The following is a 14890-nucleotide window of genomic DNA, read 5'->3' on the forward strand; positions in this document are numbered from 1 at the left end:
AGAGAGACGGCAGAACACGTTGGCATTATTGGAACCGGCCTCAGAAGACAGACTCAGGGACACAGCACCTCAGCATATGGACGTGGGCTGCTACAAATCTATAGGGACAGAGGGAAGCTGCACAGGAGATCATTAGGGCAAATGTCTTTTTCTGTTTCACTGAACAGCCTCTGCTTACTTGCAATCTACAAACACAAAGCGGACATATGTCTGTCATGAGGCAGGACTGTGCTATTTAAAGAACAAATTGCAGCTCCTAATCGCATGAGCCGAGCCACAATTTATACTAGATGTTAGCGTGGAGCACGGGCACAGAACCGCATGGGTCTCATTTAAATAGCTGACTCCATCTGAAGGTGGTGTGTTTCCAGAGGGAACCATGGCGCTTTATGAGAGTTAGTGGAAAAGACCAGACCATGCTGTATACTATTTAGTGCTGGATGTATCGAAGGTCTGTTTTAAAGCTAGGCTGCACAGGTGAGTGACGTCAGGTTAGTTGGCTCCGCCCATTTTTACCTGCCTGTCAAAATACGAAGACAGACTGCTTTAATGATCACAGGGAACATTAAAGGGGAAAATTTGTCATCCCCCTAAAAAGTGTCAACTATGATAGTATTTTTGAATCACATCGTATTTTACATTGTGTAACACGAACTGTGTTCGGTTTCCTGGCCCACAGCTCCGTTAGCAGCTAGCAGGTGGATATATTTAGCAGTCAGTTCTATCGGGAATTAGTGACGACCAGAAATAGAGTCGGAAAATGTCCCCGAATGTCAGTCCTAACGCAGACGCGCACAAACGGCTTCAGACTCACCTGCTTCTTGACAAGGCCGTAGCACACGGGACACTCCTCGCACTGATGTGTGGCTCTGTTGTGGAAATAGTTTAACTCACATTTGTCACACTTGTAGCCCACAAAGCCCTGGCGACAGCGGCAGGTGCCGTTGCCGTGGCACTGCATGGAGACGGAGCCCATGGGGTCACAGTTGCAGGCTGCGAAAGGACACGGGGAGGGGAGGGAGAGCGGGAGAGAGAGGAAAAAAAAGCACTTGAAGAGTCAGAAATGGCTTCATGTGTGATCTGTATTGGAGGGTGTATTAGAGGATTAAAGGATGATGCCTGAAGTGAAGTCCTGTACCTCTGCAACCTCGTGACGAGAATCCAAAGAAGCCGGCGCGGCAGGAGTCGCACAGCGTCCCCTGCACTCCCGCCTGACACACACACTGCCCCGTGACCGGGTGACACGCGGGGGACGAGGAGCCCACGGGATTACACTTGCACCTCGGCAGCGGAGGGAAACAATGTTTTAATGAGGAGCCCGGCCCGACGGGCTCACGCGGATCCGTCACGGCTCGCGCCGCCGCCCGTTTACCTTTCGCATCCCGCGCCCGGTTGGAGGTTAAAGAAGCCGACGGCGCAGCGGCTGCAGTCCCGGCCGCCCACGTGGCCGAGGCACTGGCAGGCGCCTGTGTGAGGGTGGCACTCGTTCACAGGCCCGGAGGTTCCGGCCGGACTGCAGCTGCAGGCTGGAGAAAACAGTGGCGCTATTAACACAAATACAGCAGTGCAGCTTAAATCATTACTGACTGGAAGGAGAGTGACAGACAGCACCAGGGAGATTCATGGGTCGTCCTTGACTTTGTGCTGTAAAGAAGTTCAACCTGGGGCTTAAAGGAAGAATGGGTCTATTATAGGAAAGTCAGAGAGGGAACATATCGTAGCCGCTTCTCTCCGAGTCCGTCTCTGCCTTTTCGTAACTTCATTTGAATTTCATTCACTTAGACCATTTTTAATTCTGCCGGTGCAAAAGGCTCCGCTCTTAATCTATTTATTCCTCATCTTTCCTTTTGATTCGCAGCCACGGCTTCATCCCATTTACAGCTTTTGCCTGTTAAAAGTGAAAAGTGCTACATCTGTTGGATCTGAAGTCCTGAAATAATGAACAAAGTCCATTTGAAAGGCTTCTTTTTGCATGTCTTTAAAATCTCGGCTATAGACTGTGCCGCCTCTGGAGAATTTGACCCGACTCCTTTGTGCGCTCTATGTTAAACAGAGCAATGTACAAGTCAGATTGTACGTTTGTCCCTCATTGTAAATTTGTAGACTTTTACAAATAGTGTGGTTCTCACTGCCAAATGTGAAAAGGCTCCTCACAGTCGACTTTGAGTTTTGGTATCACACTTGTTTAAGTTACGTAACGGAGCAGGTTTGGCTTCCAAATTTGCTGCAAGGTACAAAACATTTCTCATAGTGTATGGTGACATCTGCAGTGCAGAGAAACTTTTCTTTTCACTCCAGCAGACGAATATAAAAATATTCTTCCAGCATCGTTTCTCACGGTGAAGGTCAAACAGCCTTTGAGCCCAGGAGGACTGGAACCGTATCTCACAGAAATACAACCTCTCATTCTCCTTTCAATAAGCTATAAATATATTAATAATCATTGAGCGGTTTTGCAGCCGAACTCTTCCACAGTCACTCACGCTCGCACTTCGGGCCAGCTGTGTGGTTTAAGGCGTTTCCGTAGAAACCCCGCTGGCAGCGCTGGCAGCGCTCCCCCTCCGTGTGCCCGAGGCACTTCAGGCATCGCCCGCTGACGTGGTCGCATATTCCGACGGCGTTGAAGTCCACGTTGCCGTTGCAGTCGCACCTCTGACACGGTCGAGCTTCTCCAGATTGCCCCAGGGGATCGCCATAGTAACCGTCTTCACACATCTGACAGCGCGTCCCTACGCGATTGGGAAAGTAAAAGTCGGCAGGAATTACATGGACAGAATCAAACCTAATTTATAAACTTCTGAGACGTGTCTGAAGCGCACGTCTCATTGCAGAACAGCTGCGTCTCCTGTTTATTTTTCCACACGAAGCATAAATTACTGATTGTCCAGAACCATGAAGAACATCCCACATTGTACGTGCTTGATCTCACCTGTCTGTGCTGGGGGGCAGTTGGTACAGACCACCTGTCCTGTCTGTACAATCTGGGCACAGCTGCTGCTGTCGGGGCAAGGGCACGGCTGACAGTCAGCAGGTGTGCCAATCACGGCGTTGCCATAGTAACCGTCCAGGCAGCGCTCGCAGGTCACCCCGGCGGTAAAGTGTGAGCACTCGCACACACCTGAAGCAGAGAGAGAGCAGTGTGGACAGCTTATATGTGGCACATCGCTTCTTTTTAGAGCTCTGGGTTTGACAAGCGGCTGGCGTTCTCCCCGTCGCCAGCAGGGGGTGCTGCGTCTCTGACCGTGAGGCTCGCAAATAATCCACGCGTTGCCCAATCTGCTAAGAAAACATTCCCCGCAGCCCACCGCGGAGTGCGGGAGACAACTAAATTCACCCCGGCTATAATTGCTTTGGGAATTCTAAGAGCCAAACACAGTCCAGAAGACCTTCAAGAAGCGAGTGGGAGAGATTATCGAGTCAGTGGCGTCCAGAAAACCAACTGTTGTTTCAAAAGCCTTAGAAAAGCAAGTCGGGCCACTTGAAAAGATTTGGTTATCAGCAGCATGTGGAACACACACACACACACACACACACACACACACACACACACACACACACACACACACACACACACACATTGTGGCTTATTAAACAGGTTTTCAGTGCTTATTAAGCCGTACACCAACTGCACCATGTTACAGGCAGGACAGAAATACATGACATGATGAGCAGAAATACCCACAGCAGTGAGGAAGCTGACATAATATCTCAGTGGAGCGTGTGGCTGTAAAATAGCCAAAAAGGCTGAGAGCAGCCCGCGCCCGCCTCCTGCCGCAGCTCAGTGACCTGCAGCGGCGCCGGCGTCGCAGGCTGAGATCATTAGACCCACACGCGCCCTCCAAAAGCTCCTCTGCGCCCGGCCCAACAGCGGCGGGGAAGCGGCCAGCGCCTGACATAATGTAATGTGGCATTCTAATGCAATAAGCGGCTGACCAGAGAGCGCGGAGCGGCACCAAGTGTGAAGCAGGAGGAAAACAGCAGCTGCTGAGATGCTGACGTGGTGAAATCCATCACACAGTCACGCTCAGCAGACGTTCGTTAGGCTTCTATCAACGCCGTAATGGCTGCTTTTAACTGCAAGGGGGTATTTAGCTTACTTCCTCAACTCCGCAAAGGGCTGACAACAATAATTGCTCAGATTTTCTGGAGAACACCAGTAAGATCTGGGCGCTGGGCAAATAATCCACGGGCTGCGCACAGTTCTACAGAATCCTCATTAAAACGGCCCCGTCTCTCGCTCGCGCTCACACTCGGCGCGGCGCAAAACCTAAATCAGCCCACATCGCTGGAGACGGGAGGGAAGGAACTCCTGCAGTTAGTGGTGGGGTCAATGGCGCCGACGTTTCCCACCCCTGAATAAAGCATGTTAACATTGCCACTGTAAGTCGAGGAGACGAGGTGGAATAATGGCGGCGGAGCTAAATTGATCACCCGGCCATTAGATGCAACAATTATCCCATGGCCTGATGAAGTGTAGACGTCCGGGTAGAAATCATTAGCTCTTTGGCGAAGTGAGGTGAATAATACATGACTTCCAAGCATGTAATGCCAGTCATTTAAACAGTATTTAGCAATAATGATTCTTTCCAACACAAAGAGCTGAATCTTCCTTGGGTTTCACAAGGCATTGCAATGACACTGATGGTGAGCCGCGTCAATCCCCAATGAGCCGTAGTACATTTAATGGTAGCAGAAATGTGCTGACTTTACTGGGTGTGAAGATGACTGAGCGTGATATGAGGCAGCGGAGCCACACAGGGCCTCCGCGCCGCCGCTTTTTATCGCTCCGCCGGCTCCTTGGAAAAGCCAACGTCCCCCCCTCCTCCTCCTCCTCCTCGCCGTCATGCTAATTTCCATCACTTCTCAGAGTCGTTTTATCAATGGATCTGCGGCCGTTCATTGGGACTTAATGAATCGACGTCAGCGCCACGCTCCCCGCGGAGCTGCTCGCTTTGAGCCCTTGCGCTGAGATTTCGCACCGCGTCCCGACGCCGCGCGACTCCGCGCTCGGCCTGAGCTCGGCAAAGCAAAGCGTCTGTACGTTGTCCTCAAGAGGGGTCTCGATTGTACACACATCACGCTCTGAAGAGCTGCTTTCTACAGGTGCGCCTCCTCCCCCCCACGGTGCCACACACAGCAATGCACACACATTGAGGGCTAACGCACTTCATTAAGGTGGCCACTTGTGAAGGCTAGGAATACATTGGAATACATCACAGACAGAGAGGCACAGACACAGGCACTAGAATGAATAAAGGACTGGCTGCTTTGCCTTTTCCCCCCCACATTCAGTTTGTTTATGCTTGTGCATCAGTCATTGTTCCACTCAAACAACGTACGACGAGGAGCTCTTCCAAAGATCGTTATCCTTGTTTGAAGCCGTGTGCGATAGCATGAATATCAGCCAAGATAAGAGAGGTATGTAGCGAGTGAGAAGTTGTTTTTTTAGGTCTGAGAGTTTGTGAAGTGCTGGGTTCTTGTTCATTTTAAACCCTGGCTACTGGCTTCAGCTCAGGTCAGGTCATGTGATGCTGCTCTCTATTAGTTCCCCTCATGGACAAATAGCGTTACATAACCCAGAGGTGTGTTTGGGGTCGCTGTCCTGTTAGAAAACATATGATGGTCGCACAATGTGAACTAAAATTCTATACTAGTGACTCTCCTTCATTGACTTGATTTTTGGCATAAGAGTTATAGCAAAGATGATGCATTTCAAGACCTATGCATTTTCTGCCAGACTTAACCCACTGGAACATTAAAAAAAGCTCCAGGCCATGAAAATGTATTTACTAATGCATGTGAACACCCCGTTTTAATGAAGAAGCGAGGGAAAGAGAACAGAACGGCAGCGAAAGAGAAAGGACATTTTATCCGCAGCGCCGAGGCCTCGGGGGCGGGAGCTGGGCTAAATGTGCTGCGGGACTGTTTGATGGCGATGTTGCTCTCTAATTTAATACAGATACGCTGCCAGCGCCGGCTGCTGCAGATGTGGCTCGTCAGTGGACGCTGAGTGAGCGGACCACTGCAGAAGCGAGAGGGAGGGAAGGGGACGGCTTGTATAGGCTTCCCACCCTCCACACATAATGTGCACAATGCGGATGACTGGGGAAATATGTTTACACAATACTCTGACTATGGAGAATGAATACAGAGCCTGTCAGACAAATTTCTATGGTCAGGGCTGTGGGGGATCAGGGATGCGAAGCCTCACAGAAGTGGTCGTACTCTGTGTTGTCTAACCAGAACCTATAGTAAATGTTCTTTAGCGTTTACTGTGTATTTTGTATCACATTCGGCCTAATCACGCTGACGCGAGGCTAATATTAGCTGGCGCTCTTATCATCTTGATCTGCAGTCTTATCTGTCGCCTCTCATTTCCTCCATCCATGAGCAAATTGCAACCTAATGCAATGAAATTCACATACAAAATATAACAGTCGGCTATTTGGCACATAATTGCAGTTTAATATTTCAAATGCCAGCCGTAATAAAAGGCAACACTGGAGCTTTCTGTTCTACCGAGGCCCCTGAAGGAAACACTTAATTCGTTTCCTTCTCTCCCCGTTAATGAAACCCTTTTAATTAGGACTCCCATACTGTACATTGCGCGTTTCTTGTCATGTTGTGCGCTCGATCGAGGTCATCGTCTGGTCTGTGGCTCCACCGCGGTTGTTGCAAGCAACAGTATATGGCTGCGTTGTGCTGACCACACGTACGTGGATACGGAGTCAGCAGAGAATCAGCAAGGCTCTGTTTCATAACTGCATATGTTGTTTCCTGCGCTGACATTTGGGCAAAGCCAAATTCTTGAATAATCCAATGGTTTTGCATAGTGTAGCTAAATGTCACAGCCAATGCAGCCCGATGGAGGAGGTTGGGAAACTAGCGCTCTCTGGTTCTGGTCTGCGAAGGAGACCCCTGCAGGGAAAACACTCTCAAGTCAGCCAAATAAAGACCATCACTCACGGTACCTGTCGCACTGCATCAATTAGGACACAGATAAAGAAATTACCAGCATGCTGTGCAGCACAATGCTCGTTAAAAGGCTAAGTCAAAATGGAGGACGCTATGAGTCAGTGTTTAGCAACAAAGGGCTGCGTCAGAACCAGCCGGGCAGAGCCGGGCGCGTGCTCTTCCAAATGCCTGTTTAAATGCCATCTTCAGCTCTCTGAGGTTATTAGCTAGAAAAATCTATTCCAGAGAAAGTTGAGGCAGAAAAACTGATGGCGAGTGAAGCAGGCTTTAGTGCTGGCTTATTCAACGCCCTAATCTCTCTGGTGGGCTGTATTTGTTGCAGGCTAAGCCCTGAGATGCCTCGTCTGTATCAGCGTGATGGAGTATGAGAAGCGACATTGAGGAGAAGAGGAAGTGAGAAGGAGCAAAATAAAAAAATAACACACACAACAACAACAAGATAGATGTAGTCAGAGTGACTTTCACCGTGTAATTTCTCCTGCTGATCCTATTCAGCATGCTTTACTTATCTCCTCACAAGCGCCGCATTTATTTTACACGAAAATAAACAGAAAGATAAACTACGTGCGCACTCTGCCTGCGCGGCCTTGGCTTTCAGTCACTGTCTGAGGCCGCTGATTTGAAAAGGTTTCAACCTTTCCCTTGATGAAATTAGTTCAGACAGGGAAGGCTCGGCGCGACCAACCTGGAGCTGGGCTGAGATGAATGAGAATGAGGACGCTTCCCTGCATGGGAAACAGATGTGGAGAGAATGTCTCCAACAACTGGATGTCACAGGAAAAGTGACAAACAGCATTATCGTCATCAAACTAACAGAAGGATGCTACATATCTGAAAGATGTGCTACCAGGAAGATACAATCGTCCTCTTCCTCTCAGACAGCAATGTAAATAAAAGTGTGCTGCACCATGAAGGACTAAAATTAGTCTATTACAAAGAGGAGCTCTAACACAGCACCCTAATGTTCAATATCCTGCAGAGACTAAAGCATCAAGAGCACATTGTGTTTCATTTGTTTAGGTGATTAATGAGCGGCCCCCTGCTGTGTGGGCTGCAGAGAAAACCGAGAGTCTCAATTTTATCTGTACATTGGAATCATCTCTCTTCTTCCCCCACACCCTCCCCTGAGTTTACAAATTATAGCCCTCCATCCAATTTAACAGATGACGCGTAATGTGTTTGCAATTAGCACAGTTTAGATGGTGTACAGGAGCACGTCCAGGCTGCGAGTAACACCGATCAAAGTGTGGAAGCGCGACGCGCGGATCTGGACATATGCTTAACTTCATCAGCCCCGCAGCGGCCGAGCTCCGCGGGAGCCGCAAAACGCTCGTTCCACCACAAATATTAACATTTCCAATCTGCCGTGTTGCGCTACAGCAAACAGAACCGACACAACTCAGGGAGCGTTAATAAATCATGATTATGAAGCACCATTGGCTGCGGCTTCTCTCAGCAGCCAGTGAATGAACTGGCTTCCAGTTCGTTCTGTGGGCAAACCCTGCATGAGGATGCAGCTAGGTAATTACACAGGAAGCACCGCTTTGTCCTCCTGGGGACAAATGATGGACGGGGAACAGCTAAGTTCTCCTCAACCTAAACTTTCTGTCAAACCACACAGAGCAACAACTCGTATAATTCATCTGTGATGACGTATGTTAAAATACATGTACAGTATGAATTGAAAAACTCTCAGATAGACCAGATAGACGTGTTCATTAATGATTAAGCCCCAAGATCTTGTTTTGCACAAAACCCTGTTTCGCAACAGAGCATGAATGAATTACATGTTGTAAAACAAAGCAAATACATCTGAGTAGTATCTGAGTGACGGGCAGACGGGCAGCGGGAGGAAGCTTGAGACGAGTCGGCACAGAAGGAAGTCAAGGACGCCAAAAAAAAAAAAAAAAGGAGTCAAGGTGACTGGGGAGAGCAGGTGCAATCCTTGCTGAGAGGAAGAAGGAAGTGGAAGACAGCAAGAGGCCGACTGGGGAGTCTAGGGAAGCAGAAGAGGGAGAGAACAAGTGTGTGTGAGAGAGAGAGAGAGAGAGAGAGAGGGCGAGAGACATCCAGATTGAGAAGACACATGAGAGACACAGGAACTCTGCAAGCAAATTAGACATCATTAGCCAAGAGGCGGTTAACAAGTCTAATTAGGAGGGAGGCAGGCAGGCAGTGATACCAGACTTGCTTCCGGACCTCAGACAGACACACACCGTCATATAAACAGTCACAAATATAACACACACTCTCAGCCAAAAGCTTCAGGCGCCTCCTAACTAGGTCAGATCTCTGAGACTTTAAGTCGAAGGAAGGAGAGGGAGACAGAGGGGAAGAGAACGAGATTGAGGAACGATAAAAGATGGAGGGTGGGACCGCAGATAGGATAGTTGTCTGCTCTTGGTAAGATGGAGAGGCTTGTTTTAAGCTGCGGGAGTGAGATAGTGGGAAAAAGACGGCAGAACATATAGCCTCACCGGCGCGCATATAAATAACTGTACCCAGCTTGATTTGTTTATACAACCAGCAGCTGCTGCTTTGCTTTACGTCATATGACGGCACGCTGCAGCCGCCGCATATAAATCGCCAGGTGCATTAAACGCACACTCGCAGCTGAACTGTTATTACACAGATTAGCCGCGTGAAATGGAAATAGCGCTGTATCAGTGCCGCCATCCAGTCTTCACATTGACTGATGGCTTGCCAACGTCGCCGCGAGACGACTGAGTTACGTTCCCTTGAAGCGGCGATGACTGAATGTCACTTCTGGAAAGACGGGAAAATGCTTCATTGGAACTGCCTGCATCTCTTTCTGTTCCCCGTCTTTCCTCTGAGGCGCAATGACAAAGGCACGATGTCTCAACAACCTCTGATGATCCCTGAGCTCATTTAAAACTGGGTGGGTGCCTCGGGATATATTGTATAATACAGTGCTACTACTGTGGGTTTTCGGTTTAACAGTTAGCGAGTTATGTTGCCATGACCACAATAGTGACACTATTGGTCATCGGATCACACTCACATCTGGCTTCAGGCACATCTGGCTAGGTGTAGGCCTTACATCAACTTCATACAGGTCATGATGTATGTCTATCTAAGCACCCAACCTCAACCTGACTCTCTGAAACAGAAACACTGCTGATTGGCTGTCAGTGAAGTGGCTCCATGACATTTGAATAATATCCACGTCCACTTTCCACTCACCTGTCTCCGGGTCACAGCTCCCGTGCTGGTGGCAGTTGCACGGCACGCACGCCGTCAGCGGCCCGCTGCCGGGGACCTCCCGGGTGAAGCCCGGAGCGCAGCGCTCGCAGAACTGGCCCGCGAAAGCCGGCGGACAGGAGCAAGACTCCACCCAGGGAGCGGGTGGTCGGGCCGGACCGGAGGAGGGGACGGCGGAGGCCAGGGCCGCCCCCGCCAGCTGTGATGTGTCTGGAGGCGAGGAAGAGGGAGAGAGCGCTGTGTCATAAAACGGATGCTTAGCCGAGTCAGCAGCGAACGGATAATTAGCGCCTCGGAGGTCTGTTGGAGTCTTTGAGGGGCACGTGCGCTTAGTGCGACTGTGTGTTTTGTGCATCTGTATTTTGCTAAGCAGTAGGTTATCATTATTGGTTGAAGTGCTTTCTCTCCCCACTTGTCTCATTACAGGTTCTGGCCTGTGTTTACAATTAACACACACACACACACACACACACACACACACACACACACACACACACACACACACACACACACACACACACACACACACACCAAATAACAGATTCGTCCACCCACACGCCCATAAATGCCACGTTCAGCGCTCACTCGCGCCCGCATGCGCCCACGCACGTACACTCGCCATCCTGGGAATCTTTGATACAGCAAATGAATAAATCACTGCAGCGGAGCACGACGAGAAGAGAAGGAGACAGAAGATTTGGTGGAGGTATGTCAGACGTGCAGGTCCGCTGGGGCTTGAGGATCCTTCTCTGCTGTCATGAATAGTGATGGAGGGAGGCCGTCCCGAACCGAATCCCGTTCACCCTTCACTCCCTGAACTCCAGCCACCGAACACGGAATTACTTTTGTTCCTTGTCCATGACGGCGCGCAGTCAAAATATGTCCTCCACGCAGGACTTCTCGGCTTCGCCGGGCGAGAAATACGCCGAGTGTGAAAGACGAGGGACATAATGAAAAAAATGTGAGCGGGGGAAACGGTGAAGGTGAGACCGAGTAGAAAATAGACCTTGGCTTCTAACAAGTCATGATCCAGCGTTGATGAAATCCTGCCCATTTGCACCTCTAAGGGATAATCACCAGGCAGCGCTGCCCTCTTCCCTCTCCATGACTGGCCTCAGCCTCCACCCTTTGCTCCCCTCTGCCGCCTGAATTCTATTAGCACATTCAATAGGGGAGAAATGTGCAATTTAGACATTCTGCAGACACTGAAACCTATATTTCAGATAATTAGAAGTGTTTCATATTAAGTCATACGGTGCAGGTTCTCCCCATCAATCCTCTAAAATCTTCAAGAAATCTTCAAACCAGTCCAGATTTTAATCCCCTTAAATGGCCCGAGGCCTCTTTAGCTCTACCTGTACATTAAGCCATTAAGCAATGGATTTCTCATAAACTTAATTACTATGCCCTCTGTTCAAAACCTGCTTTATGTGGCTTTTACTGTGACTGCTGCCAAACCGTGTCCTCGCAGAAAGACAATAGCGTCATTAAAGTAATGACAGTGCTGCACGAGTCGCCCCTGTTGCAGAGAGGAAGGCGCAGAGTAAAGGGGCGAGTGAGGCGAGGGGGGGGGGGATGAGAGGACAGCTTTATAGGACTTTGATATTAAAGTTGGTCACACAGCCTCCGGCAATAAGACACTTCTAACACAGTTTGAGAAAGATTCAGAGGCCTTTTCCACAAATCGTTAGGAGTTTCTCCCCCGTGTCATGCAACAGACGCCGCCGCGTTAACTGCTCGCACGTTTGCGTGCGCGGGTGGTTACGAGGAGCAGTTTAGAGGCGCGGCCGCGACTGGGCTCCTGGCTGGATCAGCGTGTGTCACCACGCCGGCACCCAGCGACTAATTAAAAGGGTGTAAGTGAGTGCTGGTGATTTGGGCCAGATGTTCTGTCTCGCTCTAATCCGCCGTAATGCCCCTCAGATCCGGCCTCTGCGTTAGCGCGGCGGCTATCAGATGCTAACAGAGGAGCGACGGGAGGCTTTGGAGAGCGAGTCGTGGGAATAAACGGCTCTTTCAGCAGCGGTTCCTCGGATGCAAGTGTTTCGTGAGGAGTTCATAACTTGTGTTGCTGTGTAGTAAAACATATACTTTAACAATGCAGACACACAGTCACACGCAGAACAACAGGCAGCCCTAACAGCTCCTACAGCGCAGACATGAAAGGTGTGAGGTTGGTGAGACAGTTACGAGAACAATGAGACACTTTGTTCTGCTTCACTTTGTTTAGTGCGATGGAGTATCTTTAAAACTTTCACAATAAACCGACTTAAAATGAAAAACTAGACCAAAATGACCCCGTCATCAAACAAGACAATAGACATGTTTTAATAATACATAAATTCATCGTTATTGATTAAATTGATTGACTGACTATTGATTCCACACTCACAGTTGTGTCCTCCAGCGTTGCTTATCCTGACAGAGGTCAGGTTGTGAAGGAGCCGGAGGAAGTCGAAGGCAGACAGCGAGGGGCTGAACCTCCTTTCATGTTCATGAAGCCTGTAATGCGGAAAGACACACAGGGCTGTTTCAGTGGGTCCGTGGAGGCCGCTTCACTATAAACGGAGCAAAAGCATCACATGGTTTCAGAGCGATCTGACTACGATTCACAAGCAGCCTTGTAAAGCGCGCGATGCTTTACGGTCGCCCATCAGCGCGCCGACTCACGGAGTTGCACTGAATGTGCTGACCTCAGCACATATTCAGGGTCTCGATCGCTGAGCTTTGCCATCTGCTGAAGGATGCTCGGCGCAGCCAGGCCGCACTGCTGACATCTGCCCGTTTCACTCCAGGTATCGTGAACTCTCTCCAAGTCGGCGACAGGTGCCGCGTCAGCTTCGCGTCTCACTGTAGTTGTCACGTGGAGGTGCTGAACGCGAGGAGCTTCACGTGGAACAGGGAAAACCTTTAGTTCCTCACCCAGCCGTGAGTCAGAGCCTTTCATAACACGAGAGTCCGATTGCCTCCGTTTCACAGGCTCAACCGTTCTCAACACGACACTTACTCAGCGCTCTATTTGCCTTTGATTAACATTCACAGGGAGCGCACGAGAGCGTGCGTGTGTGCTGCTGCGTTGCCATCCAGACCCTCCATTGATGCGGTGGGTTCTTGTTCCGTGGCCTGACATGTAGGCGCAGTAATAAAGAGAGGCAATTACAAACTGGGCCTCAAAGCCACCGTAATGGAGCTGGTCAGACAGCGATAAGCAGGGTGCGCATGAAAGTGAACAAACTCCCAGCCATGCTTCCCCTATGGAGCATCAGTGTCCCTTTTAATCAGCACCAAGCAGAGCGCGGAGAGCCGCGCTGTAATTAAGCCGGCTCCGCCAAGGATGAGAGCAGATCATCAGGAGAAAAGAGAGGCGTGCACACACACACACACACAAAGAAACACACACACACTTACAGACACAACAGAGATAAAGATACAAGGTGACCAGGAGCAGGACACGCACGACGGAGAGGAACGATACAGAGCCTGAAGAAACATGGACAATACAAACAGACAGTATTCAAATAATCTAACAGCATATTTAAATTCGATCAGTCTTGAGATGTGAGTGTTTCTCTGCTCGTGGCCATCGCATCGATCCCTGGTCGCTGGCAGAAAACTTGAGAACTTAAGTTTCCAGACGCTTTAAGTGAAAGTTCTTGGTTGTTATTTACTGGTGCAGCTGCAGTGGCTTCTCTCCCTCTTTGTCTCCATGCACCGCTCTACAGGTCTCACGCGCCGCTGTGCAGCCGCTGGCCCGTCCAACCTTGTGTTTACTTCCTGCTGTTCTTTTCTCCCTTAAAATATAAATCAACTGATTTCTCTATTTTTAATGATCTGTTTTAAATGTTTCTTCTTATTTATGAAGCCACAGCTGAACCCAGATATCGCTTTGCTCGTTCACCTGTAGCAGCCTTTTGCAGCGACATCTGCTTCCTGTTTCTATACATTTTGCTGGCCCTGATCTATGATCAAAGTCTGTGAATTTTCAAAAAAAAAAGAAAAAAAAGGCAGAAATGAGCTCGGTGCCAGACGGCCCACATGCCCACACTATTACAAGCTCACTGTAGACCGCTGAGAATTGGCTCGCACCGTACAGGGACGCTGAAATGAGCAGTTTCCTCAAAGCCGTTTCAGCTTTGAAACAGGGAGCGGCTGTGACATATACTGCACGCAAACTGTTCATCAATCGTGAAGTGTCTCCGCATCTGAAGGACGCTTTGCACCATAAATATTATGCTTTACATGCTGCGGATGTACTGTACGTACACATGCAGACAATAAAACCCGCCTACGGGTTCCAAGGGAAGAGAACGTGAACACAGGGAACATCAGGGAACATCAGGGAGAACCGTTCACCTCCTCCTTTTATTAGTCTCCTCTGTTTGAATCCCAGAGCTTCTATAGAGTTCTCCTTCTCCACCAGGTGAGGACTAGGAGCCACTTAACAGGTTAACTTATTAAGCGGATACGAATGCAGATGCTGTCAGTCAAGAGGGATGCGGAGCGTCTGTGTTCCCAGTCATATTTATTTATGCTTCCGAACGCCGCGAGCAAAACACTTTCTGAAACGTGATTATTTTCCCCTTCGTGCGGCATCTGATTGTGGCAAATCTCGCTGCCAGACGGCCGCCAGGATTAATGTGTTTGCACGCGGCCGCCGCCTTGCGCGCATGCTCCGCACGAGGGGCACGGGGGG

At 49.6% G+C, this 14890-nt stretch overlaps 1 protein-coding gene across 2 annotated transcripts in view; it reads right to left on the bottom strand.

The window, feature by feature from the left end:
* Positions 1-14890, bottom strand: part of lamc3 (laminin, gamma 3) — a 61443-nt gene that overhangs the window by 8087 nt on the left and 38466 nt on the right. For both annotated transcript variants that reach the window (XM_029168564.3, XM_029168565.3), the window contains exons 11-17: positions 12590-12699; positions 10180-10407; positions 2930-3118; positions 2484-2729; positions 1373-1526; positions 1139-1281; positions 815-993 (exon numbers count right to left, since the gene is read on the bottom strand). In XM_029168564.3, the coding sequence (XP_029024397.1) occupies positions 815-993; positions 1139-1281; positions 1373-1526; positions 2484-2729; positions 2930-3118; positions 10180-10407; positions 12590-12699 (1249 nt within the window). The remainder of the gene's footprint in view (positions 1-814; positions 994-1138; positions 1282-1372; positions 1527-2483; positions 2730-2929; positions 3119-10179; positions 10408-12589; positions 12700-14890) is intronic.

The sequence above is a fragment of the Betta splendens genome, chromosome 12 (genome assembly GCF_900634795.4).
Source record: "Betta splendens chromosome 12, fBetSpl5.4, whole genome shotgun sequence".
Taxonomy (NCBI): domain Eukaryota; kingdom Metazoa; phylum Chordata; class Actinopteri; order Anabantiformes; family Osphronemidae; genus Betta; species Betta splendens.